Genomic DNA, 25,963 nt, shown 5'->3' with positions numbered 1-25,963 from the left:
TTTTCCAGAATGGGAAATCCTCACCTACTGCATTCTGATGTCCACAAGCCCCTGTGGAGAGCTAAAGCAAGGCTTAAATGGGGCTGAGGCAATTTCATCCCAAGGAACAAGAGGGTTTGCCAAAATGGTTTTATTTTTTTTTGTCAGTATTCGCTCATAGCACATAATTAATTCTCTTTTAAAAATGCATCTTAATTTTGAATAAGATTGCACACGTGGATTGTTAGGGATGTATTCAGAACATAATTGAGCGCCTTCCACATTGAAAATAAAATCAGCTGCAGGATGCAGATTCCTATTCTGAGCATTGAGAACTCAAGCATTAGTCTCAGCTGGACAGATGAATATGCCAGACAAGGATTTTGAATAGAATTTTGTTTGGCAGATGAAAGAAAGGAAAAGAAAACCCAAAGGAGTGTTCTAATTATCTGCAGAATAACTGCAATTTCATTCACGGATGCTGTACTTCAAGAAATTGCTATCTACATTTAAAAATAATACAGTACATACATGAATTTTCTTTTTAAAATATTTTTTGCATAATTGTGCTCATTAAAGGACACTCAATCTGCCTCAGGCTAGATAGTGTAGAGAAGTTTGAGTAGTGGCATTTGGGAAAGATTTCTGGAGCTCTAACCCAATTGTTAATACTATAAGATCAACCCAGAAAACATGGAGTAACTTTTTATACAAATTAATGACACAGAAATACTGATATCCTTCATGGGTTGGGACCTAACTACCTGAGAGGCCACTGATCTCTGCAGGTGGGTTCAGTGTGGGACACTCAAGATAACAAGCCTTAAGATTTAAATGCAAGTAGTATTCTCAATAGCGGGCTTTCAGCTCTCCTGTTTCAGGTGTACCACAAAACCAGAGTCAGATGATCTTTATGGTTCAGTACAAGGGCCCATACTTTTTTTTCAATGGTTTGACTTAGGAGATGGCAGGGCATGAGGGAATTTTTAGTTTGGGGAAAATATAACTGGGCTGAAGCATGTCAGAAGGTTTTTAATAAACAAAAAATGAAATATAAGCAATTTCCAAAAGTATATCTGCTTATCTGAGACAAATGTGTATCAAATACATGCTTTTTCCTAAGTAGTTCTAAAAGCAAAGTTTTCAGATTTAAAAAAAATAAAATACACTAAATCAAGTTCTTTTTGTCTCATTTTCAATGGTTAAATTCCATTAAAAGCACATTGTCTCTGGTAAAAACCATATACTTACCTAGGTAAATAGCACTGGCAGATTACCCAAACAGAGTATTTTTAAAATTGAAAGGCTGTTGGTTTCTTTTTTGGATTGCTTAGATGAAGAATATACACAAGTCAGTTTCACTTTTATTTCCAGTCAATTCCACCTTCAAGTTCTAGCACAGTGGCACAATGCTTTAATGTTTGTGTTGCAAGTAGGGCAAGGAAATGAACAAAAAAACCCTACTTCCACTGGAGTATTTACAAATATACATGGAAACACTTCTACTGATTTTAAGTTGGGCAACATGTTTTGCTACATTTTGACCAGTGTCCCTTTGCTGACTGTTTCTTCTATTAAACTTTCATTTTAGTCAGTCATTTTCAGAAACCTTATTATGAGGCAGTGTAGTATGCTCAATCATTTTTTCCCATCAGTCACACACATCATGCTAAAATAACAATATGACTTGACTGGTACATCCTGATATGCTTTGTGGCAACACCACATTAGCCAGGATACTTGACCGCTTTACTGCTTTGGGGCTCTCAGAGTATGACCTGTAAAAATGAGTTTGAGGAATTGTAGGTCCCCAGGGCTGTGCCACTCTGACAATTTTTGCTCCGATTAATGGGATGTGAGTACACACAGAAGGGAGATGTACAAGGAGTTGGGTTAGGTTTTTTAAAAAGCATGAACATTTAAGGAAACCCTTAAAAATGGCAAAACCAGAGTAAACGTGGCATTTTCATTAATGAACCTGATTATATTCTGTTTCAACATTACAAGGATTTGTAAAAATAAACACACATCACTAATCTGAGAACCTAAGGATATCCCCACAAACATCACTGGCTGCAAGACATACAGGTTAAAGATGATTCTGTATTGCCTAGAGAGATGACAAAAATCAAGTTCAAGAGCTGTTCAAGGCTGCTAGTCTCAATCCACATTGTGTCAGTTTGTCAGCGTCTCACGTAAGTGGTGATATAAACCTAGATCAAGCCATTAAGCTTATGGTAAAATTTATTTTGAAGATTCTCAGTGATTCTTACAAATATTTACATTTGTTTGGAAAATACAGTTACTGACCATTAGAATTTATGCTGCCATTCAAAAATCAAAACTAGGAACAAGACAAAGATTAATATTTTTGCCTGCTACTGACTCACTGGTCTTTCAGCTCCCATTCTCAGAGAGCAGTATTTGGGTGAAGAGGTGAGTTTGCATAGGGCTAGAATTAGCAGCTAACAGGATTAGATAACCTCTTTAAAACATTCATAAAGTTCTTTTTCAAAAGGCTATGGATGTTCTTATTATCAATGATACTGAATTAACATCAATTTCTACATACATTTAGTTTGTCTCTGAAAAATACATTAAGGGAACAGAATCACATTTCTGATATAAGGATCAGTTAATGATACTTTCCTAGAACACTAGTTGTGTTATGAAGTAAGCCCTATACAACAGAAACTTTTTCTCTATTAGAAACATGAACAGAAATACGGGTTTGTAATGCAATTCATGGAACAAAGGCAAACACCTGGCATTTTGCGTTAATTACTAATCAATCCCTGGAGAGTATTAGTCATCACCTTTTAATTTTTTGCCCAGTTACACCAAGGAGCTGGAAATGGCATGGACAAACACACAGCATGCAGATGGAAGATCATATGTTAAACAAAAATGCTGGTTCAATTCAATGGGCAACAGTTGACTGGCAGTACCCAAGAGGCGATCTGAAAAACAAATGGGCCAGCAGCAGCACTTTGATAAGAACTGCTGATCTTGACATCAGTTAATCACTTCTTGCTTACATGCTGTGGGCCAGGGCAATGTCTGTTATGTTGCCTCTGAAGGGAATGGGAATTATTTATATCATCCTCTATTTTTTTTTCATACTTTAAGAATGTTGCCTTGAAATAACCCTTGGTCATTTTACCTAGAAGAAAAAACCCAGCTTCTATAAAAGTTGCCAATTAAAAAAAGCACTCTTTCCCCAGAGCACAGGCCACATAAACAGGCTGTGAGCTGAGGAAGCGTGCATTGAATCTATTTCCCCGGCCATGGAAAATCAATACGCTACACAGTTGATTTGTTTTTTCCCTCCTTGAAAGAGAATAGCTATCCTTGCTGACAACAACTCTTTCCAGCTATGAAGGAAGGATTTAGGAAGTATCAGTGTAGAGTGCAGTGACACCAGTGAGAGAGAGATCATTGTCCAATTGTTAGATCGCTCAACTGGGTGTCCAGAATCCTGGATTATATTCCAGACTCTGCCCTTGGAAGACCTTGTCCAATCACTCTTCCTCTCTGTGCCATTCTTTCTCAATCCAGGCACAGGGATAGTACTTACCTACCATACCTCAGAGTGAGTGAACCCCGAAGGCCTGATATTAAAGTCATGAAGTCAAAGGGAGGCTTGCCTAAGGAGTGCAGAATCAGGCCCATCTGTCAAATGAGTTTGTTTTGCACTTGAAACATAGCAAGGAGGATACAAATCCTGTCATCACTTTCAAGGATAGAGCATTACAGTACATTGAGCCATTTGGAAGTACAGGCAAATATTTTTCATAGAAATTGTGAAACTTGTTAGCTTAATTTTAAAATTGCTTATCTTGAACACTTAGTTGGAATTTAACAAAGCAATTTTCATTGACCTAATTAAATTAAAATAGACTGTTATGACTACTTATTAGTATATGTTTAATAGATAAACTGGTCACTATATAATTAAAGTAAATCACTTTAGCATGGATAATTACACTTTTATTGATCCATTAAACCAGAAGAGTTTGATAACACATTTGAAAGTCTTCTTATTTACTCAGTATTCATTTCTTTGGCATAAGAAGGACAGTGGTAGCAAGTTAATTAAAATCAATTAACTGCTAAAAAAAGAGACATGTAAGCAGAACAATGTGTGACAGGTAAATTAATCTGGTACATGTAATTACGGCACAAAACCACTACAGTTTGTTGACACTCATGACCGGTAGCATGGGTTCCTGCCAAACAATCATGGGAAGCAAAGGAAAAGATTATATGCAACTTCTGCACAAAGGACTTTGCACTTTAGATCCATCCAAATTTGCTGTGTCTGCCACTTTCTCACTGTGGTGAAATTCATCCCTATACAGAGGGACAGCAAAAAAGCTATGCATCATATAATACTCAAAACAACGCTTACAGGGTGCATAGACTTTGTGCAGGGTCTCTGCACAAGGGGAGAATTTTTACCTATATGTTTGGAGAAACCATTTAATTTTTGTGCACTTCAGATTCTCCATCAGTAAAAGAGGGTAATAATACTGATCAACACCACAGCAACTTTGTGAGGTTTAACTCATGAATGTTTCTAAAATGCTCTGAGTTTCATGAAGGAAAAGTTCTACAGAATTTATTGTTTTATTGCTATAATTACTCTTGGAAGGCATCTGTCAATTGCATGTTAAATTACAGTGTCTTTTCCTCGTTCAGAAACAAGACAAACAATATACTAATTGGCATGATAACCATTTATTGTGTTTTAATAAGCAATAGAAGGAAGCCTAAAGCATGTACTTCCCACAAGGGGGAATGTGGTGTAGAGAACCACCGTTACTTATCATTGATGGCACATCATGAGTGTACTCAAAAGCATTTGCGATGGACAATGGAAGGACCAGCTTCCTCGTATTCATCTTTGCTGATCCACATTTGCTGGAAGGTAGACAGAGAAGCCAAGATTGAGCCCCCAATCCAGACAGAGTATTTACGTTCTGGTGGTGCGATCATCTAGAAGGGGAGAGAAGTGTAATGTTTTACGAGCAGAGAAATGAGTAGCTCACACAGTAATATTTCATCTGTGCAAATTTACTAGGTCAAAGCCAGTTCCCCATTACAGCAGTGCAACACCACTGAAATAAATCATCCAACAGCTAAAAAGGCAGTCATCTCTTCTGCCTTGCAGCTGCAGTCAGAATGATTTCAACGTAACAATTTGGCCCCTGACTATATGGGCCATTACTTGAGAGGAAGCCAATGGAGTGGCAGATACTCAGCACTATTCTGAATCAGACCTGAAGATGGTAATGAAAAATGGGCAAGAACCAAAACAGTCAGCTATCTGCAGATTGCCAGGGGGGTTTAGTAGCTTGATCCACCTTGAAGCCAAGAAAGTGCTCATCAGGTGTTTATTACATGTATCTAGTTGAAAAACAACCATTTGCTACGCATGTACCTGGGGGTCCCAGCATATTACCCCATACTACAATCCCTAGATGGCCTTTTCATTAAGATGTGTTGTAGTGCTTTAACTTTCTTTGGATGCATGTGGGCCAATATACTTAACTGAATTTCTTTCAAGTAAGTTGAGATTGCACAGAACCTCACAGGATTGGGCCCCATATACTTTCAAAAGCAAGTGTGTTTGAGGCACTTTAAAGGGGTCTCAGAGGGAAGGTGCTTAGCATTTTTGGAAAATCAGGCCTTATTAAGGTGTCTCCAGTCAAGCCCCCCAAATCACTAGTAACTTTTGAAATCCAATCATCCCAGAGGGAGCTTAGATTGTGGCCTCAATCACCCCTCATGCTCCAATTGCTCCCCCAGAGCTAGGTCACTACAAAGGAGTGGGTGGAGGGGTGGGGAACAGCACAAGATAGAGGGACCTGGGCCATCGGGTGCTGAGCCAGGGCCCTAGGGGTTTATCAAAGTGTCCAGCCCTGTTACTGAGCTACCCTCAAATTATGTTTTCCCCTGGGTCGTTTCCTTCTAGTCTGGAGCTCCTCAGTTTGAGGCACAGTCACTGGCTTAGCAGACTCTCTTTGGTCTCTTAGGATGTGTCTGCGCAGCAATTAGGCACCCACAGCTGGCCCATGTCAGCTGACTCAGTCTCATAGGTCTCAGGCTCAGGGGCTATTTAATTGTGGTGCAGACATTCAGGCAGTGGTGTAGCCAGGTTCTAACATCAGGGGGAGCGAACACATAAAAAAAGGTGCCACCCGACATATTAAATCACACCTCTACCTCAATATAACACAACCCGATATAACACGAATTTGGATATAACGGGACAAAGCAGTGTTCTGGGGGGCTGTGCACGCACCCAGTGGGATAGCCCCTCTCATCTTTCCTGAGGGGGCTGCTCTGCAATCTGTGGCCCCTGGAAACAGGCAGCACACAGGAGTGGGGGGAGCACAGTCCCCCACATAAAAGAGACAATCGGACAGAGGTGGGCAGGGTCTGTTGGGGGTTCGCATGGGGGAGAGAGGGTGGGGGCTGAACTGGGAGACTCTCCAATGCAGCACCTAGCCACGCTGGTTCTGTGCATCATGAGGCACTCGGGAAAAGGAGGCAGCAAGAGAGAGATAGGCCGAGGAGGAGTGCCCTTCCCCTCCCAGCTGGGTCTGTGAGTCCCTGATCTCACAGAGTCTCAGCGCTGCAGGCATCCAGCCCCCAGGTACTGAGCTGCAGTGCAAGCTAGAGGGGCTGATACAGAGAAGTCAGAACACTTCCCATGTCATCATGAAAACTCACTCCTGGAAAGCTGGGTGAGGTAATATGGCACGGGGGGTGGGGTAATATATATCAAGGTGGGTGAGGTAATATTTTTTATTGGACCAGCTTCTGTTGGTGAGAGAGACAAGCTTTTGAGCATTCACAGAACTCTTCTTCAGGAAGAAGAAAACTCCATGAAAGCTCCAAAGCTTGTCTCTCTCTCTCTTTCACCAATAAAAGTTGCTCCAATAAAAGATATTACCTCACCCACGTTGTGGCTCTAATTTCCTGGGAACAACAGGGCTACACCAACCCAGCATACAAAAATGCAAGATTCACATGAACAGCACAGAGTGACCATCATCACACCAGGACACTATTTTCACCATTCATCTTAGCATAATGTTATCATCACACCAAGGAAGTAGCACTATCAGCACAATGAGATAAATATAGCCACATGTGCATGCCAAAAATTCACAGTACAAGCACACTGGGATCCACACAGCAGGATAGTAATGTCAGTTTAGCTCTCTGAGTCCATCCCCACTAAACTAAGTCCAAAGTTTCAGCTAAACACAAGGGCACCTGCAAATAGCTGTATTAACAACAGGATCTACACTGGCACAATAAGAGGAGTTGCATGTCAGGGCACTAATTCCCAATCCCAGTATAAGGCAGACGGCCATCCCACCAGCAGCCAGATGCTGGCTCTCACAGCCACCTGGAGGGTTTCCAGTGCCCCCCCCAAGCCACCCTCACCACAAGAAAGACCCCCTTTGAAATACACTTACCAGCTGCTGCTACTGGCTGCCTTTAGTTGGGTGAGAGGTTAGGAGCTGCTGCTGCAGAGCCAGAGAAAGCACACCTGCCACAGTGCCACAAGAAGCAGGTAGGAGAAGGAGGTGGGGTCTCTCAGCTGCTCAGCCCCTTGCTTCAGGAGCAGTTCCCCTCACTGATTGGCTGGTGGCCAAAACCCAGCTAATCAGCAAGCACTCGCACTCCCCTAGCTAGCTACCCTACTGCCCCTGCCCTGGCCAAACAGCTGATGGCTCATGGGCCCCCACGGGCCCCATAAACAGTTGACTGGTGGGTGGGTGCCTCTGCCCCCTATAGAGGCATGCCCTGACTGACCCCCTTCTTCCCCAAGGCCCCAGTCTCTCCTCCTCCCCAGGAGCCCAGCTTGCTGGAGCTCAGTTCTTTCCCCCTCCCCTACTCTACCTGATTAGCTGTCTGTCTCCCTCCTGCTGGAAGGCAGCCAATCAGCAAGGCAGGGATAGGGCAGGGTTTATGCAGCACACTAGGGGAAGCCAGCAAAGCCTGTCTGCAGGATCCCAGCTTGCTGGAGCTCAGTTCTTCCCCTCCCATCCCTGCCCCGGGATCAGCTGTCTCCCTCCTGCTGGGAGACACAGCTGATCGGTGGGGGCGGGGTATGCAGCACGCTGGGGGAAGCCGGGCAGGCCAAGCTTCAGAGCGGAGCATGGGCCCTGCCCCTGGCGCCATGGTAACCTGGCCCAAGGTGTGGCTTTTTTGAAAATGTGCTGAGGGGAAGCAGCTGCTTCCCCTGCACCCTACTAGCTACGCTACAGCATTCAGGCCTGGCTCTGGGAGCCTCCCACCTCACAGGGTCCTAGACCCCGTCCTCCTTTGTTTTTTGCAGCTCCATCCTCTCCTGGTTCTCCTTCTACCTCTTTGGTTGTTCATTCACAGTGTCTCTTTTGATGGGTTCTCTTCTCCTATTCCAGTTTCCATTAGAGTCACAGAGGGCTCTGTTGTTGGCTCCCTCTTTACACTTTCTTTAGGAGACCTCATTTACTCACACAGTTTCAATTACCATTTTTATGCCAATAACTGACAAATCTGTCTCTGAATCCTGACATTGATAAAATAAGGAAGAGAGGTTAGATGACTTGCCCAAGGTCACAAAAATCTGTGGCACAGCCAGGAACAGAATCCAGCTGCAGTAGCTCCCAGTCTTCTGTTCTAAGCACAAAACACTCACTCTCTTGTGAATATATATATATGTGGTCTGATTTCTTAACAAAAGAAACATGAAAAAAAATCTGTATAAGGTATTAGGATTACCTTAATCTTCATAGTACTTGGAGCCAAAGCTGTGATCTCTTTCTGCATGCGATCACCAATACCAGGGTACATTGTTGTTCCCCCAGAGAGCACATTATTAGCATAGAGATCCTTACGTATGTCAATATCACATTTCATAATGCTGTTATAAGTGGTTTCATGAACACCTGCAGATTCCATTCCTGTTTGAAAATAATATTTCAGTACATTACATCCATATGTTAAGGAATCCATTTCTTTACTACTGTCAACATGGAAGGATGACTCATACAGATCAGGGTCAATGGTCCCTAAACATACTGTATTTGCTGACATTACTCCCTTAAGAAAATTCCAGGAACAAGCTATGAGATGCTGGGAGAGAGGCAGGGGGAGAGATAAAACTAAGTGCAATTTTTCACTTTCCTAGGTGGGAACAGGATTACAAATGGCAGACATAAAATAGACCTGAAAACAAGAAAGATTCTCTCCTACTGTGTTCTAATGCTTGGAATTTAGATTGCCTCAAGTATAAATTGATGCCATTATTTAGCAAACAAAAAAAAGAGCTGTTTGAGTTGTTTCCACAATAGTCTGCCGTTCCTATGGTCAAGTATATTGGAAGTAATATCCACTCCTAACTCCAGTTTGTTATAGCGATTCTTATAAGCCAGTCTGAATAACTGGGTAACATGAAAATACAGTAAAGCCCACTTATGGTGGTGATATTTTTCCCCCACAGAAGAGATACAAGGAGTTTCCCTGTGACAGAGTACAATCTGAACAGTGTCATGCTTTCAAATAATTCAGAACTCTCATTCTGACACGGACTTGTGTGCCCAAGAACTGCTGGGCACCAGTGATGGTTCTGCTACTGTGTATCCTCAAGTCCCTTAACCTTTCCACAACCCAGTTTCCCCATCTGTAAAAGAGAATTTCCACAGAGACCTGCTCCTGCTCCAGGACAGGGGCTCAGATACCAAGATGGGGGCTATACAAGTGCTTCAATGGACAGACTTCTAGATAGAAATCGGTGAGAGTTTTACCACTGACTTCCAGGGAAGCAGGACTGAATTGACTATGGGCCAATCCTGCTGTTGTTACTCAGTTCTCATTGCTGAAGTCAATGGGAGTTCGGTGAGGAAGGCCTGAACTACCATAAACTGAAGGTGGATTTTGACTTTATTATTTTCCAGAAGATAAACTACTGGAAAATAATAATACATGGGTTTTATACTCTATAGCTTGCTGAGTTGAAGACTAGAAGAAGTGATTGTGGAGCAGAGGCAGCGCCTGGATGAGCAATATTTTTTCTTACATTATCAGGTATTTATCTCACTTAGCACTTCTGTACTGATATCAGTCAGTCTGAACTGACTGCAGTATCTTCTCATGGTACTGAAGTACTGGCTGGTAGGCTTTGGTCTTAGTCTGGTGAACTGATACAGGTATTTGAAACAAACATGAAAAGTCACTGTCTTAGAACCCTAGTATTTTTTAGCCTGAGAGTCAAATTAATATATAGCAAGACCAGCAGATCTGTCTTCCAAAAGAGTAACTTCCTCATTTATCAGAGAGGCTGAGCAAACCCAACTCCTGATAGAGTCAATAGAAACTACAGGTTCTCAGGACATAAAAATCTCTACATTTTAATGTTTCCCTTACAGTTAAACCCAACCTTCTTTTCCAATTCAACCAAGCCCTTTGTAAACACTGCCCAGGCCCACCTATGAATGAAGGTTGGAAGAGAGTTTCTGGGCATCGGAATCTTTCATTCCCAATGGTGATGACTTGCCCATCAGGAAGCTCATAACTCTTCTCAAGAGAAGAGGAGGAAGCGGCTGTTGCCATTTCATTCTCAAAATCCAAAGCCACATAGCAAAGCTTCTCCTTTATGTCCCGCACAATTTCACGCTCCGCTACAAATACCCAACAAAAATAAGTAAGAAATGTTATTTTTTTTAAAAAGGATCACATTAATTATATCTTTTATCAACATACAATATGGCAGCCAGAAGACACACTCGGGACAGATTCTATCACACATGTTTGTGTGTGTGTGTGCAGAGATGCTGCATAGTCAGCAATCTTTCAGAAGTGGTGTGCTGAGTCTTCATTTATTCACTCTAGTTTAAGGTTTCATGTGCCAGTCATACATTTTAATGTTTTAAAAAGGTCTCTTTCTATGAGTCTATAATATATAACTAAACTATTGTTGTATGTAAAGTAAACAAGGTTTTTAAAATGTTTAAGCTTCATTTAAAATAAATTAAAATGCAGAGCCCCCTGACCCGGTGGCCAGGACCTGAGCAGTGTGAGTGCCACTGAAAATCAGCTCGCATGCCGCCTTTGGCAAGCGTGCCATAGATTGCCTACCCCTGGTCTAGTGGATTAATCACAGACTTGTGATGTAGGGACTCTTGGGCTCTAGTTGTAGTTCTGACATTGACCAATGTGTGGCCTCCAGTAAGTCGCTTAACATTTCCATGCCCCAGTTTCCCCATCTGTAAAATCATGGTGATTGTGTCATACTTCCTTCTAGGGGTATTGTGCAGATTAATTCATGTTTGTCCCACCAAACCGCCATCAAATTCCACTAGTCAGAACACAGTAGTAAAAATATAGCTATATACTAGTTCCACTTGGGAGTAAAATGGCTGTGATAATACATGGTGTGTTGGGGGCGTTATTTATGTTGTAGATTTCCTGCTGCTCAGCCTGCACAGCACCAGCATCCTAGATCTTAGAGATGGAAGAAGGCCACTAGATCACACTGTCCATATCTCTGGCCTATCGAGGGTTGTACCCTGCAACACAGCTTTGGTTCAGCAAATCACATACATACTTGCAGTCCAATATGACACCAAAAAGAGTTAGCGTGCACATGTAAGTTGCATATGGAAGGCATCTTATTACCAGTGGTGACGAAAGAATATCCTCTTTCTGTGAGAATTTTCATGAGATAATCAGTGAGGTCTCTGCCTGCCAGGTCCAGCCTCATGATGGCGTGGGGCAAAGCATAACCTTCATAGATGGGTACATTGTGTGTGACACCATCCCCAGAGTCCAGAACAATTCCTGGGAAAGAAAAGGAAAAGCTTGACATTCTCAGCCAACGTAGAACCCACAACTTCTGCACATTCTAAACAGAAAGCTGAAACAATAATAAAAGGACTTGTTGGGCAATGTTCATATGATAACTTCTTTTGTCTTCACTATAAGTGGAGCTCTGCTTGTGTGTGGTAGAAATTGTTAGCACACACAAAAGCAAAAGCATGAAGCATTCTTTGGCAAAAGCATGAAGCATTCTGCAATTGTACTGTATTGTTCTCTCTCAACAGATGCTAATGATAATAATCTTACATTTATACAGAGCTCTTCATCTCAAAAGATTCAAAGCACTATATGGACTAAAAATGATGTAAAACTACACACAGAGATCATCTCATCAACAATTAAAATACAGCCTCCTCTGGGCTGAACACAGCAACTGTTTAACAGTGCACTGCCCTGTGTAGTGTTGCTGCACTTTAGGGCAGGAAGTGAAGAACATCTTTTTCATTGAAAAGTGGATGAAAGTTTCCAATATTAAATACACACAGATGTACACACAGAATGGAGCTTTTTAAAGGAATCAACAATTTTCCACAAAGGTTGATTCTGGTAAACGGGTGATCTCTTTTCACAAACTAGACCAGGGGTGGGCAAACTTTTTGACCCAAGGGAATAGGGAATTGTAAGGCAGGCCATGCATGCTCACAAAATTGGGGTTGGTGTGCAGGAGGGGGTGAGGGCTCTGGTTTGGGATGCGGGCTCTGGAGTGGGGCCAGAAATGTGGAGTTCAGGGTGTGGGAGGGGGCTCCAGGCTGGGGATGGGGGGAGGGCTTCAGCTGGGGGTGTGGGTTCTGGGGTGGGGATGGGTAGTTTGGGGTGTAGGAGGGTGCTCCATGCTGGGACTGAGGAGTTCGGAAGCTGGGAGGAGGATCAAGGCTGGGGCAGGGGGCTGGGGTGTGGTAAGGGGTGCAGGCTCCAGATGGAGGGGTGGGGTCTGGTGTGGGGTGGGGCTGGGAACGAGGGGTTTGAGGTGTAGGAGGGTGCTCTAGGCTGGGATCGAGGGGTTCGGAGGGGGATCAGGGCTGGGACGGGGGTTGGGGTGTGGGGAGAGGATCAGGGGTGCAGGCTCAGAATAGTGCTTACCTCAAGCAGCTCCCAGAAGCAGCGCATGTCTCTACCCCAGCTCCTATACAGAGGCATGGCCAGGCGGCTCTGCACGCTGCCCCATCCACAGGTGGTTCCTGTGCAATGGGAGTTGTGGGGTGAGCGCTTGGGGCAGGGGCAACATGCAGAGTGGAGTCTCCTGGCTGCTCCTAGGCGTAGGAGCTGGAGGGGGGACAGGCTGCTGCTTCTCGGAGCCATGTGGAGTGGCCTCTGACCCTGCTCCCCAGCTGGAGCACCGGAGCAGGGGAAGCCCCAGACCCCATTCCCCCGCAGGAGCTCAAGGGCTGGATTTAAATGGCTGGCGAGCTGGATCCGACCTGCGGGCCATAGTTTGCCCACCCCGAACTAGACTGTTGTAAAGCACCAGGTTGTAAAGCCAGATGGCATTTTCAATTTTTTTCAAAATGTACCAAGACCTTAGTGTTACTGAAATATAATTTATGGCCTTAATGCTTGATCTGGTATTAAATGGTGGTCAGGAGGGATCTCTCTGCTAATGCTAATTATCTCTTTGTGGCAGATTCTGAGTTAGATAATTGAGAAGTATAATGTTTAAACAAGAGATTTTCTTATAATGATTCAATGGTATTCTTTTGTCAGGAATATGTTTAATGGTAAAGATAACATGGAAATAAATAAGAAAGCTGGGGATTTGGAACATCAGTCGGTTAAGTGGTTGCTTCTTTTATCTGGTGTGCAGTTAAGTAGAGTCTCAATTTATATCGTCTTTCTCTAATATAAACATAGGTTATATGCGCCTCACAGAAATTCTCCTATAAATTAATAGGTAGGGGGCTAATACTTTTGGAACAGAAAGGGAGGGCCATGATATGCTTGTACAGTATAGGGCAAGCATGCAGTTCCTAGATGGCTATGGATTCCTGACAGAACATACATAGTGTGTCTATAGCAGCATACATGAGAGAGACAGACAGTAAGACTGACATCCATAGAAACTCACCAGTGGTTCGACCAGATGCATATAGAGAAAGAACTGCCTGAATTGCTACATACATAGCAGGTACATTGAATGTCTCAAACATGATCTGCAATTAAGAGTTTAGGAATCTTTAGGCTATACAATCAGAAGCACTTGAAGAGACAGTAACTCTTTCCTTAACTTATAGATCACTTGATAGTGCAGGTTTATACCCACATAACTCATCTCCCCAACAACCTACTAAAATTAAATTTCATCCATTCACTGCTGTGTAAACAAAATTCTGTGTCAACCCAAAGGAAAAAAATAACCATTGCATGTTTATTTTATCCCTATAAAATATATTCAGATTATAAATAGGATTTAGCACATACTGTAAATAATACGTGTTTGAACTTAGAAGTTAATTATTGTTCTGTCAAGCATTTTCAACTGGAAAGAATTATTATTTAATGATGCACCTTTTCCAGTAATATTACTCTTCATATAAATAAGAAATCTTGTTGGTAAAGTTCACCCACAAGTCTAAAATGAAAATGAAAATAAATTACATACATTTGATATTGTTTCTCTTGCATTTTAATATTACTTTTTAATTTAAAAGTCTGGGTTTGGGATTTTGGTTTTTTTAAACCATTAAACCCCATGCATCTGTCCTCATCCTGGTGTCAAAGCACTATTAAAAATATCACAAATCTCCTTTGCTTTCCACACTTTTTCCCTCAAGAACTTGCAATAGCAAAGAGTTATAAACAATATGCACTTCTATAGCCCCTTTCCTTTGAAGTTTTTATAGCTCTTTATATAAATATGAATATTAAGCTTTACATCACCTAGGGTGACCAGATTTTATAGGGACAGTCCTAATTTTGGGGTCTTTTTCTTATATAGGCTCCTATTACATGCCACCCCCTTTCCTGATTTTTCACATTTGCTGTCTGGTCACCCTAACATCACCCCAGTGAAGTGGGTGTTGTTATAAACAATTTAAACTAAGGCAAAGAAAGGGTAACTAACTTTCCCAAACTGACAAATGTAACTGTAGCCATTTTGGTCACAGGATATTAAAGAAACAAGGTGGGTGAGGTAATATCTTTTAATGGACCAAATTCTGTTGGTGAGAGAGATAAGCTTTTGAGCCACACAGCCTTGAAACAGAGCTCTGTGGAGCTCGAAAGTTTGTCTCTCCAACAGAAGCTGGTTCATTAAAAGATATCACCTCACCCATCTTGTCTCTCCAAACTGACAAAGGAAGATAAGTGCATAATGGGAATGGAACCCAGGAGTCCTGACTCCCAGTCCCTGCTCTAATCACTAAACAAGAATGACTCGCTGTCTACCTCCCCACTCTGATAAAACCTTCCCAGCTGCCACCACCTCCCCTGAGGTATTAGACCCTGAGACCCCCAAGACAAAATGATACCACTTCTTCAAACGCTGGCAAAGAATGTCCCTAAGCAATGTACTCACCATCCCTCTCCTACAAACTGAAAGCACCTCCCTCCTTTGTCAGCTCCACTTGCAGTGTTCTTGAGTTCTCTCCTGATCCAGTTTTCCAAAGGGGGCAGCACATTGTGCTTGCTTAGGGTTTGATCCAAAGTTCAATTAAATCAACTGAGTCTTCCAACTGACCTCACTAGGATTTGGCTTAGGCGGCCCATATTGGGCCATATTCAGTAAGGTGGGCACACAGAGAAGTAAACTACATTTCCATCTCTGTGGTAACCTAGCTCCTTGACCTAAAGGAGGATTAGAGGGACCACAGATGAAGTTCTCGCTAAGTACCTATAGCAGGCGTACCCATTGCTATAGTATATGAGTACCTTCTATGTTACAGGGCAGATCTTCAAAGGCACAAATGACACTTAGGTACCTAATGTACCATTTCCACCTTAGAAAATAGGCTTCTATTTACATACTACAGGTTTCCCTAAGGTTTCCACCAGGTGGAGCAGTTTTAATTTTCAACTGGCCTCGCTAGGATCTCTGCTAGTGAAGGCTGATTAGGGCAAGCACTGATAACATGGGTGCATCCCTTTCCCAGTCAGTGCTGCCCACATTCCTTAGAGCAATTTGTCCCCCCTCGTGGAGGGACTGTTGTGGCCACTTTCCCTCATTACTACTTCCCTCCCGGACCTGCGTCTACACCAGTGGGAGCCAATGAAGACAGATGGGTTAAATTTAGACTCTTGATTTCATATGTTAGCATCTCTGCAAAGAGACTATGGTTTAACAAAAAGGATTTGTTCCTTTCAGCGACAAACTACATTTTAATTACTGGCATTTCATTTCCAATTAATGGCTTAATGTAATCAGTCATACATAATCATGTTTTTTTTTTAATTTTAAAATTGAATTTATCATCACTGCATAATGGCAGGGATACACTACCAAGCACGTCTTGCTGTGAAAACAACTGTCTGGTGGTTGAAAGCAGCTATCTTCATCATGTGCTTTGCAATACTCCTTACGTTGTATTACCTCCCAGGAAGGAGCTGTGTCTTAGTGCTTAATTAACTCATTTACATAGTCATTAGACACATAAGGGTCATAGTAAATGCATGCCAAAAATGTGCATGAAGGGAAATGCAGATCCATGGCAATTTTTTCTTGGTGCTGAGCGTATATATATATATATATATCTATATTTGTATTTACTACTGGTGACTCCGCACTCCAATTTTTGAGGGAAGCAGTATGGCCTTACAGATGGAGTGGTGCTCTAGAAGACACAAACTCCTGAGTTCTAGATCAGTCTCTGATGCCAATCTGTTAGATGGTCTGGGGGTCATGTCACACAACAGAAAAAATGTCAGAAGTGCCATCTAAATTTGGATGCCTCTAGACCTATTAAATCCCCAAACTGGCAGGGAGACTCCCATTTTTAACACCCTGTTCCTGATTCCTGAGAAGCTGCTTCAACTGATAGCACTGCAAAGTTGTGGGCAAGATACCCTAGGCTGTGTCAGTGCTTAGAGCCTAGAGCATAGTCCCCAACACCCACATTTACCATATGGCTGGAGTAATGCCTCATCCACCTATGTGGGTGTTGCTCCAGCCACATGGCAGTGAGCGGACAGGTTGGGAACCATGCAGGGGGCAGGTTTAGAGGGAGAATTTGAAGAGAGAGCTAGAGAAAAAGTAGAGAAAATTATGGTTTGATGTGGAGCCAAGGAATGGATTTGGTTGGGAGGGAATTAATGCAAATAACATACTGCATATTCAAATATGAATATTAACTCATTACATCACATGGATGTGTGTGTGATGACTGCCATCTTGGCCAACACTGGGGATTGAACTGGAGACCTCCAGCAGAGTTAAAGGCTTAAGTCTCCACAGCCCCAGCTACAGAATCTGGCTCTTTAGCAGCAGTTGTAGCAGACCAACATCATCAGTGGAGATGGGGAAACACAAAACATGCACTAAGCAGTGAATTACATATTTCCTCTGGATAGAGAAAGCTCAACCTGAGTGTATAAGGCCTACAGCGATTTAATCCTAGACAAGTCCCCACTTACATGACAGCTGCATCTTCTCTGATACATTGGGGTTTGACCTGACAACCGGCAGAGGAGAAAGCAGGAGTCTCTACAGCTGGAGCTAAAGAGCCAAGCTCTATAGAGGGATTAATAACAAACTCACATCCTCTGTGGCTCAGACTCAGAATGACACATAACACACTAACCAGTTGATTACACAAATTCTCCAGATTTCCAGTCCTACATCCTTAAAAGGTACATGCTTCAGTTTGTACGTGCCCAAAACTAGACACTTAAAGGCTTGAGTTTCAGAAGTGCTGAGCACTCACAACTCCTGCCGAAGGCAACGAGAGGTAAGACATCTCAGCCCTGCTAAATATCGGGCTACAGTTGTCCAGAGCCAGGCATCTAAAATTAGAGACTCTTTAGAGACTCCTTGCCTCACATTCCCCAGGAGAAAAATGGGACAATGCAACAAACCACTCTTGTGAGGGAAGATTACTTAAGGTTTGTAAGGCACTTGAAAAATATGAATCACTTCCAAATGTAATAACTAAATATTTTATTATTATTCACAGAACAGGAACAGCATAGGCACCAGAAAAACAAACTTTTCCACATGTCCCAACCAATGGCCATTGATCCTATCATGGAAGAAGGGGGGAGCTGTGTATCTAGGACCAGTTAACCTTTGGACCCTATGCTGAAACAACCCGTGCAGCACAGATTTAACACAACACTATCCAAATCATTACCTGAGTCATTTTTTCCCGGTTAGCCTTAGGATTTAAGGGGGCCTCAGTCAGCAGCACAGGATGCTCTTCTGGGGCAACACGAAGTTCATTATAGAAAGAATGATGCCAAATCTAAAATGAAAAGACAGTTTAGGGCAACATTTTGCTGACTGCTTTCTTTCTTGGTGGGTCAAAGTTGTGTTGAAAGAGGCATTTGTCATTTCAAATACAGTTTCAGTGAATTTTAAATATACAAATACAAAAACATACGCAGGACAGGACAAATTTTGCTTTTGTTTTGAGCTGAAATCAATGAGTTTTCAGGAGTATAACAGAGTAGATTTGGGGCCAAATTCTATTAAGTGGCTGTGCCCAATAAGGTTCAAATCCAGATGCAGTAGCTGACCTAAGCATTTCACGGGTATGTGAGGGAAGGAATTCTCCATTTCAGGCTGCAAAGCTGCTCCATGGCTTCTGTGGTAGCCTAAGTGTCCCCATCAGTGGGGATTACAAGTCCTAGCTCATGTAGGCTTTACAAATGAAGTCCAATGATTTCCACCATCTTTGAAAATCAGATGATTAAACCTGTACCTGAACCCAGAGTTGAATTGTCATTAATTCTACAGTAACTGAGTTTATTTGCCACATAATCTGTAAAGCACTTTGAGATCCTTCATGGTGGACAGTGCTATCTACATTTAGCAATGCAAGCTTTGACAGTCCTTCAAGGCTTTGGTGACCCTTGCCTCTCCCATGTGTTCTCCAGAAGCACAGCTTAATGTCTGTGCCCACTTTAGGACCTTCCTTTAATGGATACTCCATGGAAGAATTATAAAGCCCATAGATAAATGCCAGGAAAATCTTACTTGATAGGAAATAATGAAGCATTGTCACCTTGGGATATTCATGGCTAAACTGGAGCCCTCAGCAGAAAAATGTTCTATATCATTTTCTATAACATTTTAACAGAAATAAACCTGTGCTCAGAAGCCAGTGTGGGATTTAAGGACAATTTCCATATTTTCTGCTCTAAATATTTGGAATTCCCCAATACATTTTGCCTAGATCATCTAAAGCACAGAGAGAGCAACATATAAATGCAAGGCAAAGACATCCTTTCATGCTTTCTTGTCTGTGAGGCTAGGAGAAAGGATCGGTCCCTTCTGTCTTCTATTTTTGTGTTTCTAGGTTAAGGAAAAATGTTTTAAGGTTTCTCCTTTGGGATTCTGGGGATCCCAATCTAAAACTTTTACTTTGACCAAATTCCAATAGATGTAAAAAAAGCAGTTTTGCCTAAGTTAGGACTTCAAAACTGGTCCCAGCACTCTGTAAATGCAGCAGATAAAGTCAGTGTATTTCTAGATCATACTGTTAAAGCTGAGGAATAATAAGAATAATTGTATATGCACTACTTGGAAAAATTAAAAAGCCTCAGCAACCTATGACCTGATTATTGCCAAGACAAGACCAATCACCACCTTGACTGTTCCACTAATGTACTGTACAACCTTCCCCATAAGTTCTGTGTGTCTGTTCTTTTATGAGCTCCTGGAGGCAGGGATTGTGCCTTCTTTCTGCCCAGAACACGTCCAACACATTGTGGATGCTACCCAAAACAAATTAATAATGACTCAGACAAAATGAAATTAAGAAAAACACTCACCTTTTCCATGTCATCCCAGTTAGTGATGATCCCATGCTCAATGGGGTATTTCAGTGTCAGGATCCCTCTTTTACTCTGGGCTTCATCCCCAACGTAACTGTCTTTTTGACCCATTCCTACCATAACACCCTGGAAAATGTAGTTGTCAAAAGTTAGTGTTGTATTGTGTATTATAAAGGAACACTCATCTTGAAAAAAAAATCACATTTTTGTCTGAAAATGTTGTACCTACTCTAGTCACCATCCTTAGTTGTTGCAAAAAGCTATAACTGAAAAGTTAGAGGAAAGAATATTTCTCTATTTTTCACCTATTCTGTGTGCACTTGGCAGTGTTTTGTGTATAATGAGTTTCATGATTCCCCTGTTTCTCTCTTGTTGAAAAGGCCATTATATACACACACCAACAGGAGAGATGAAAAACATTTATACAACATATTGAAAAGGAAGTTTTAAAAAATACTTTCAGACATATTATTTACATTGGGCTGTATCCAACCCTGGATAATCTTTTTGAATTTGTCTTGATTGTAATAGCCTCTGTATCTTGTTTGCCTAAGGTAATGTGAACAGCATATTTGGGACAATATTATTCAACAACTGCCCTCAAAATCTATTCCATGTGTAACTGGATATTCATTAATTTCATGATTTAGGAAATACAGCCATTGAGCTGCATGCATTTGTGTAACTTAAAACTACATGCTAACTCTAATGATTAATAAAACCCAATGTACAAGACAAATAGCTAAATAATATACTATGTTTTGTGCATACAGTATTGCAGGTTTTCATTCATCATGTTTTATTCATAGCTACCAAGACACATTTAGTTTTCAGGAATCTAACATCCTGACATTGAATTCCATCCATTCTTTTACTGACATAAGTAAACCACTTTTGACAAGTAGAAGAATATATTCTATATTTTGTGGCAAGCACTCAGTTTTGAAAATTATTAAAAATACAGGTATTTTCTTTTTAAATATAAAGGACATTTAAGCAGTTAAAAAAAAAGCTGCTAGCCAGAAAATTACACTTACCAGTCCTGCTTGGATTTGATAAAGGGATGTTATTGAGGACTTTAATTGGAAACTTAATTGTCTCTACCAGTGCTTAATGTAATGATACATGGACCTTATCTCTACTATAAATTTGGGTGCTAGTAGTATTTATGGTCTCCCAGCAATATATTTTGTGTATGCTAATAGTCCTCTATCAGCTAAGGATCATTAGTCAATTACCCTCATAGAAGGTTCACTAGTCACCTAATCTATGATTTAAGGTCCCAGTGTTCAGACAGTTTTATAATGGAAGGCTAAAAGAGGACTATCAATGTCATGTTAAATAACAATGGCAAATCATGAGAGTAGATGGATTTTTCATTTACTGACTGGCAGGGATGCAGTTTTATAAAGCTGAAAATATTTACAATGAAATTTTGAAGAGATCATTGCTACACCCACTCTTCATGATATTGAAGCACCAGTTGCAGTTTCACTAGTACACATGAATACCATTGAAAGGGGCCATCAAAATTCTCCTGCAGATCAATAATTGACTTGACAGCCCAACAATACCTTTTCCATAGAACTGGCAAAAGCATTCCAACAAGGGCAAGACAGCTTAGTTCCATAAAATCATCCAACCCAAATCTTCAGTTTCTAAACACACCAGTGTCCCATGGAAACTTGGGAAAGTTTGGCCTGCATTAGAACTGGATCATTGGAGAAGAGGGACCTCAGACAAGTTTGAAAATATTTGGGCTAACTTTTTAGAAAACTTTGATTAATTCCTAGCAGATGAAAACCAAGATAAGTCTCTCTTTTTCCTTCCCTGCTCCCTTGCCTTCCTTTCCTGTCCCATTCCATAAGTTCTTGTCCTTTTGTCTTTTTTTCTGTTCTCTCTGATTTTGAGGGAAAAACATTTGTAAAATTAATTTTTTACAAAAGAACTACATTATGCTTATTTCATTCCTAACACAGTTTTCAAGGGCAGTGTAGGAGAAATAAAACCATACAGCTTTGTGCTTTTGGAACAAACTGACCTGGTGTCGAGGACGTCCAACGATCGATGGAAAAACAGCCCTTGGTGCATCATCCCCTGCAAAGCCAGCTTTGCAAAGCCCAGAGCCATTATCACATACAAGAGCAGTGGTTTCATCTTCATCACACATCGTATCTCTCAGTTGTAGGTTGTAGCAACAACAACTTACTGCAGGTGGCTGGGGGCAGAAGCAGCTCTTGATCATTTAGAAATTACATTGCTGGAAAAGAGAGTCTTGAAAACTAACCCTAAACAGTGAAGACTACACTAGGACCCCAATTCAGCAAAGCACTTAAGCATATGCTTAACTTTCAGCAAGAGTAGGTCCCATTGAAGCTAATGGAATTACTCTTGCTTAAAGATAAACATATGCTGAAGAGGTTTGCTGGACGAAGACCTTTGTCTCCCACATCCAAAAGGCAAACCTTTATCTCACCTGACCTCTAAAGAACCCTCAAAGAGTCCAGAGACATCTTGATGTTATTGAATGACCATTAGCCACATTAAGTCAGGGCAGAAATATTTATCTCTCCCCATCAACAGAAATGTTCATCTCTCCCCTGCTTTGCCAGGGCTGAATTACTATTCTAGATGATCCACTTTTCCTCGTACTTGGATAGTTAAGACTGAATTCATTTGTTCATATTATATATATATAAAATCAATAGAGAGGAAAAAATCTCTTTCAAACGCTAGTACTTCAGATCAGCATGGCCCTGTGGAGACCATAGAGGGGGGTTGTTTGTTACAGGTAATAACTGCATTCAAACAGGTTACTCTGAGATGCTGTTTTAGGAGATTTTTTTAGCACTAAATTACAAGTGAAAGTGTCAGAGTAACACGATCAATTGTACTAAACACCATTTATGTTGTCTACAAACATATCCCAAATTCCCCTTCTCCCCCAGCGTGTAAAAGCCAATCTGAGAAACGAATGACTAAAAATAATCCTCCCCCAAAGTTTCAGGAAAGTGTTTGCCATGTGTTTTTAAATGGCAGCTGCTCTGTTATGTTAAGTGCTTGCTACAGAAGCTATTCTATATTTGTAAATGGTGAATTCCTTATCAACAGGGCTATTCTAGGAAGTGGCGTGGGACATGACTGTCTCAACTAGCCAAAAACAACTTGACTCTAGTTTACCAACACATCAGATGAAATCCTGGACTCATTAAAATCGATGGTACAACTCCCACTGATTTCACTGAAGCCTTAATTTCATCTACAGACTTCTGATTGGGATCTCTCAAGTTTACTTTTCAGACCAGGCACTCCCCTCCATTTACACAGGCAGAAATAGAGTAGAAAGAATATGCTTCTCCCTCCATGGCAACTCACAGAAGCTCTATGTCTCCACTCAGGTTAGAGTAGTGGAGATTCAAGTAATTGGGGTTACTGTGTAAATATAACCGATGGCAGAATTTGGCCCTTTATCTTCAGTGAGAAAGCCATGCTTTGTTTATTATTTCAGCATCATAAGGCCCCAAATGCTGAAGCATTCAACACTTAGGGCACATCTGTCCAGCCTGCAGCGGAGAGCCTCCCAGCCTGGGTTAACACTAGACTTGCGGTAGTGGGGCTTGTGCTAGAACTCCAAAAAATAGCCGATCAAACAGTGCTTTGATGCTACAGCTTGGGTTCTGAAACGCCCCTCTCCTCCCACTTCCATAGGCTTACAGTGCATCACTTTCAGAATACTTCCAAGATGGAGTCATGCCTTCAGCTTTCTTTTTGCTGAACCTATAGAAGCATAAACAATTAACTCCTTTCCACGAAAGCATCGCTTAGGATATCTGCTGTAGGTATTCGGAACGGGAAGGAGAATTTCCAAAAATTAGCTGGATTGCAATTTTATTTCCAATTTTAACTCACTTACAAAAACTGCTACTGACAATGTCCACTAAAATACTGGGATAATTTAGGAGAACATTGGTTTAATGGTCTTCTGAGAAAGTTATGAAAAGATAGTGTACTGATTACAACTTGGGGATCCAAGGTATACTTTTATTCTTACCGTTTTTACCCTTTTTCATCCAATGAAAAAAAGATTTTAAACACAGTTGCTGCTTAAGCCAATACTTCTCTTGTAAACTTTTGCTTCAGGAGTTTTATATTTAGACCATAAAAACAATTTAGCTCAGGGCTGAAATGTTGCAAGAAATATGTGAGCTTTTAGAGAGTTTGTTTGTTTGTTTGTTTTTAAATAAAACCAACAAAGGAACAAAGACAGGAAGGTTGGCCTTGGCTTAAACATGAATTTTCTGGATCTTGCATCTCACTTTTATTTTTGTTTTTTGTTTTGTTTTGCATTGAGTATTTCACTTGTTATTCTTTACTCATCATTCATAAACCAAGGGTAAGTCTTCTAGGACATTATTAAGTATTTCAATACTTTACGTAATATAATTTGAAACTAAGTAACAAATTCTGACCAGCATTTTTAACCAGTTATACGACTGGTATTTTGTACCTGCACAATAACATAACATGGGGGATTTATGACTGTCTAAAGTTAACTTAGCAGGTGAAGGATGGGGTTTTTGCTCTCTTCCCACAATGTGATACTGTAAAATGCATTGCGGGTTAGTTAACAGTTTCAGCGCTATTTTGTAATGTTTGCTCAATGTATATGATGCTTCATTGAGCATTAAAAGACAAAGCATTAAGTGCCTTTAAACAACCTTTGCTATTCTTAATTCCTGAACCAAATCCCATTAAAACACAATAGAAAACTTTGCATTGATTCCATGGATTCCAATGTGGTCCTTATCCAGCCAGAAAACACTAATAAGGTTCTAAATCTACTGCAGTTCAGTCCTGCATTTTATAGCCAAGAGTACTTAGCCCTTCCTAAATAAATCTTTCTGGAAGGTGTGTGCAGTTTCACCGTCCATACAAGTGGACTCCCGTATGCATTAGGAGTACATAATTCCATTCATACTGAATTCAAATCTTTAATATTAAAAAAATTATACGACATAGTATATATATATATATATCTTAGTATATACACACACAAAAACCTGCCCATCCCTCTCAAACTCGCAAAATTAAATTAAGTACTGAAAAGGTCTTGTACTACTAAGACATTATTTCTTTTACAAAATATGCAGCACGTTTACTGTTGTACTATGAAATGTCAAATAACTACAAGCAACAGAATACATAAAGAAAGTTCATTTTGTGCTCCGTTATCCTTGCTCTTTTAGTTCTGGTTACTCACTAACTGGCAGCTCAGTTTACATGGACCAGTTCTCCCAAGTCACAAAGGAAGTGAAGTTCTATGGTGCACTACTTTTTAATAATTCTGAGGCTTAGCACATTATAACTATGGGGTTACATTTTGATCACTTAAGGAATAGTCCTTTTGGGATTATTTGCATGATTGAGACAAGCAAGATCTAGCCCATTGTTTACAAAGAAGCAAGAGTTTCGGGTACCTTTGACATCCTAGACCTGAAGCATTAAATCATCAAATACAATGTGAAATTATCTCAAGGCAATACTTACCCAAGGGAACAGGAGATGGTGAGGATTTGTAAAAGCTTCTTTGTAAAAGTTAAATGATCTCACCTTCTATTACATTTATATCAGCTTGAGGAATGGAGTTCGCAGAATACCTACATCTGTCAAGCCATTTTTGGAAACATTTGTTTTCAGCTTGTGCTTATCAAAGTGACAGCTTAAAGGACGGGATAAATTAGGGCAGAATTTCTGACAACCCTGGATTCTTTCCCACTAAGTTGTTCACTACATTATGGTTAATAGCAGACTTTCCCCCTACTAAAATACAAAAAAAAAACCCTCTCACACAAGGATTGAATAAGACTGAAATAATCCGTACATCCATTGCTGTCATTGAAAAGCTTTTTGCTTCATTACAACCACAAATAACTAAAAATAGCCTACTATCATTCTCTTACCAGCCACTTAGAAGCTGCCACTGGTTAAAGGAAAAGTTCTTACCATGTACAGTACTGGTGTTTCAACTGTACACGTTATCTGTTTTTGTAGTACAGAGACAGAAAATAGCCAGCTTATCTTGGTGCTTGGATGACTCTGTACCTGAAAATGGGGGTTGAATCAGCAACAAGTCACCCAACTGAGTGATAACTATTTTACATCTAAAGAGGGTTATTATATA

The 25,963-nt window shown here is 41.0% G+C and overlaps 1 protein-coding gene across 1 annotated transcript; it reads right to left on the bottom strand.

The window, feature by feature from the left end:
• Positions 1-3,920: 3,920 nt before the first annotated feature.
• LOC120402762 (actin, aortic smooth muscle-like) lies at positions 3,921-25,676 on the bottom strand. Its single transcript, XM_039533107.1, has 9 exons — positions 25,330-25,676; positions 21,824-22,000; positions 19,780-19,908; positions 18,138-18,248; positions 13,922-14,006; positions 11,659-11,820; positions 10,470-10,661; positions 8,764-8,945; positions 3,921-4,977 (listed from the first exon to the last, which is right to left on the bottom strand). The coding sequence occupies exons 2-9, from the start codon at positions 21,950-21,952 to the stop codon at positions 4,834-4,836; spliced, it is 1,134 nt and encodes a 377-aa protein (XP_039389041.1). The 5' UTR covers positions 21,953-22,000; positions 25,330-25,676; the 3' UTR covers positions 3,921-4,833.
• Positions 25,677-25,963: the final 287 nt, after the last annotated feature.

The sequence above is a fragment of the Mauremys reevesii genome, linkage group 4, assembly GCF_016161935.1.
Source record: "Mauremys reevesii isolate NIE-2019 linkage group 4, ASM1616193v1, whole genome shotgun sequence".
NCBI lineage: Eukaryota > Metazoa > Chordata > Testudines > Geoemydidae > Mauremys > Mauremys reevesii.
This window is presented reverse-complemented; position numbering and strand designations above follow the sequence as displayed.